Source organism: Pygoscelis adeliae, unplaced genomic scaffold, assembly GCF_000699105.1.
Source record: "Pygoscelis adeliae isolate BGI_AS28 unplaced genomic scaffold, ASM69910v1 Scaffold84, whole genome shotgun sequence".
Classification (NCBI taxonomy): Eukaryota; Metazoa; Chordata; class Aves; order Sphenisciformes; family Spheniscidae; genus Pygoscelis; species Pygoscelis adeliae.
Window position 1 is genome coordinate 620,742 of NW_008824754.1, and position 3,412 is coordinate 624,153.

The 3,412-nt window shown below is 43.5% G+C and overlaps 1 protein-coding gene across 1 annotated transcript in view; it reads right to left on the reverse strand.

Annotated features, from left to right (window-relative positions):
• The window catches only part of PRCP (prolylcarboxypeptidase (angiotensinase C)), an 18,314-nt gene that overhangs the window by 11,227 nt on the left and 3,675 nt on the right, over nt 1–3,412 (reverse strand). Inside the window, exons 5-6 of the mRNA XM_009323452.1 lie at nt 2,488–2,645; nt 981–1,153 (exon numbers count right to left, since the gene is read on the reverse strand). Coding sequence (XP_009321727.1) covers nt 981–1,153; nt 2,488–2,645 — 331 coding nt within the window. The remainder of the gene's footprint in view (nt 1–980; nt 1,154–2,487; nt 2,646–3,412) is intronic.

Consider the following 3,412-nt stretch of genomic DNA (forward strand, 5'->3'; position numbering starts at 1 on the left):
CAGGGAAGTGGTTGAGTCACCATCCCTGGAAGTATTTAAAAGACGGGTAGATGAGGCGCTTAGGGACATGGTTTAGTGGGCATGGTGGTGTTGGGTTGATGGTTGGACTCGATGATCTTGGAGGTCTCTTCCAACCTTAATGATTCTATGATTCTCAGCCTCCTTTTCTCCAGGCTAAACAACCCCAGCTCCCTCAGCCGCTCCTCATAAGACTTGTTCTCCAGACCCCTCACCAGCCTCGTTGCCCTTCCTTGGACACGCTTTAACACCTCAACGTCCTTCTTGTAGTGAGGGGCCCAAAACTGAACACAGTATTGGAGGTGCGGCCAGCTATATTGAACTACTGTTTAATAGCCAAAAATACTAATATTTTATCTACCTTACCTGCCATACACAGTAACCCAAAGCCACACAGGGAAATTCAGCCAGGGTCTTAAAAGAACAAAAACACTCCAAGAAAATAGGAGTCTTGGAGAAAGCACTGCAGATAAACAGATCTGCACAACTGAAGGTTTGCAAGGGTGAAAAGTGGTTCTGCTTTGAGAAGTGACCCTGCAAGGAATACATTTATGGGGATCAATATTTCCTCTCTCACTAGTTCTCCCACATCAAAAAGGACATAGGCTCAAAACTTTCTCTTTAATTGCAAGCTCTGCCAGCTAAGCCTGGCATCAGAAGCTCTAATTGCATGTGCTTTTTGTGCAGTATTTCTGCTCCTCAAGAACAACTCTGCAGGACAGCTGAGTTTTTTCAGTCGTCCCTGGCACTTTTCTTCTTCTGGGCTCTTGATGCAATCTATTAGCCCTACAAGTGGCAGTTAGTCAACAAACCAGTTGATGCACAAGAAAGTATTTCCCTGGTTCTCTTTTCAGCCATGTTGGTCCTACAGAGCCAAAAAATAAAGGAAAAAGTGCAGACTGGGAGAGAAGGAATTAGTTAAACCAAATGGTCAATTCTACAAGACATTGGTTCTCAATTACCTGTACAGGCCAAGCTGGCAGAGGCTGTAAGAAGTCAGCTTTATAGGGATAGTTCACCATAGCCAAGTTTACCCACGTTTCACTCAGCCAGTTTTTCAATGTAACAGCATCCTGAAGAGTTTTTAATGGGCTGCACAAATGAAATGTGCTGGAAAGCCACTGTAAACCTGCATCTAATGAAAAAATAAAATAATGTTTAATGTACTGTACCATTAACACATAGGTCAGTTGTGCTGCTGCTAAAAAAAATATTTCACATAGCATAACTGATCTGGTGATATTATTCCATATACATATAAGCACAGCAGATCAAATTTTAGTCAGCACCTCTACGTGAAGGGAAGTACAATCTGCATACTTCAGCGTATGGGTATGTCACAGCTAAGATAACATTATCTAAAAAAACAAAGACAGATTTACAAGACATTTGGCATTTTTTTCATAGGAAGTAACATCAGGGCACTCTTCTTCCAATGAAAGGAAAACTTCAAACCAGCTAGCTCACAGTGCAAGGACTATTAACAGATAGATCTCTTGGGACTCTTCCGGCCTTTCCTTTCATTATTTTATCTGGTCTAGGACTCGTCCAGTTCAGCTTCCCTGATTTTAATTAGCTAACTCATCATACCAGGCTTTCTCTTTAGGACACTGAACTCAAGTAGCGAGATTTTTTTTTTTTTAAATCGAATTCCTTTGCTGTACAGTGAGCTCATCTGATATAGAATCATAGAATCATAGAATCATTTAGGTTGGAAAAGATCATTGAGTCCAACCGTTAACCTAGCACTGCCAAGCCCACCACTAAACGATGTCCCTAAGCACCACATCTACACATCTTTTAAATACCTCCAGGGATGGTGACTCAACCACTTCCTTGGGCAGCCCGTTCCAATGCTTGACAACCCTCTCGGTGAAGACATTTTTCCCCAATATCCAATCTAAACCTTCCCTGGTGCAACTTGAGGACATTTCCTCTCATCCTATCCCTTGTTACCTGGGACAAGAGACTGACATTCACCTCTTTACAACGTCCTTTCAGGTAGCTGTAGAATCATAGAATCATTTAGGTTGGAAAAGACCCTTAAGGTCGAGTTCAGCTGAGTCCTCAGCACTGAATCCATAAGGATTGCAGTGATTTTCTATACCTGATTGCCTCTGTTGGTATTTAAACTGGTGGTTTTTTTAGAATAACGACTATCTGGCCTACTTTGTCAGAACGGAATACAAGCCTTGAGGTTCTGATCTGGAGTCAGCTCTTGTCTGACCTTAGGGATGTTTGGACCTGGATTCTGAATCACAGCAGGCATGAAAGAAGCTTGAGATCCAACAAAACAGATATTTAAAAAATAATGCTAAGCTCATTTGGCAGTTTTCAGTACTAAGAGTATAGTTTCAAAAAAATCAATACATATACAGGTGAAAGCCGTAACAAACTTCCTGATTTTATGAAGTCATAACACAATCCTGAACATTACAACCCTTTGAAAAAGTATTGGTGAGGTCTCACCTGTTGAGGAAAGGTGGTTAATGGCGTTCCAGGAATTCCAGATGCTTTCTGAGCAGCCTGTCCCACCCTTTTTGAAATCATTAGTCACTATGCTGAAATAAGTGCCACACGGAACCAAATCACCGAACTGCCAGATTGGGGCAGAGGCTGCCAGAGCTCTGCAAAGGGACATAAAAAGATTGTTTGGAAAAACATATGCATCCTGAACCCCTGCAAAGTGAACTTCCATCCTCTGGTCAATACCCTCCCCACAGCCACTATCTAAGTCTAAGTAGCATTTATAATTCAGCTTGGACACTGAGCCCTAGCCGAACCAACCATAACATTTCAAAACTATTCCATTGGTCTGCACGCAGGGGCTGTTGAAGGTTTTAAGTCTTGGACTCTAGTACAAAGATATCAGTAAATACATAAGTAGAAATTCAGGCTTGCTTACTTTATTATTTTTCATTCTCATCTAGCAACTAGGTCTTTCTCACTAGGCATTGTGCAAACTCAACTGAAGAGAGCCCCTGCTCACAAAAGTCTACTCACTAGCAGGTGCAGCTGACACCTGAGGGACACGATGCCATCCAGAGGGACCTGGACAAGCTCGAGAAGCGGGCCCATGTAAACTCCCGGTATCAATACAGGCTGGAGGATGAAGGGATTGAGAGCAGCCCTGCCGAGAAGGACTTGGGGGTACTGGTGGATGAAACATGGACATGAGCTGACAATGTGCGCTCACAGCCCAGAAGCGTGGCCAGCAGGTTGAGGGAGGGGATTCTCCCTCTCTACTTCACTCTGGTGAGACCCCACCTGCAGTACTGTGTCCAGCTCTGGAGCCCTCAGCACAGGAAAGACACGGACCTGTTGGAGCAGGTCCAGAAGAGGGCCACAAAAATGATCAGGGGGATGGAACACCTCTCCTATGAAGAAAGGCTGA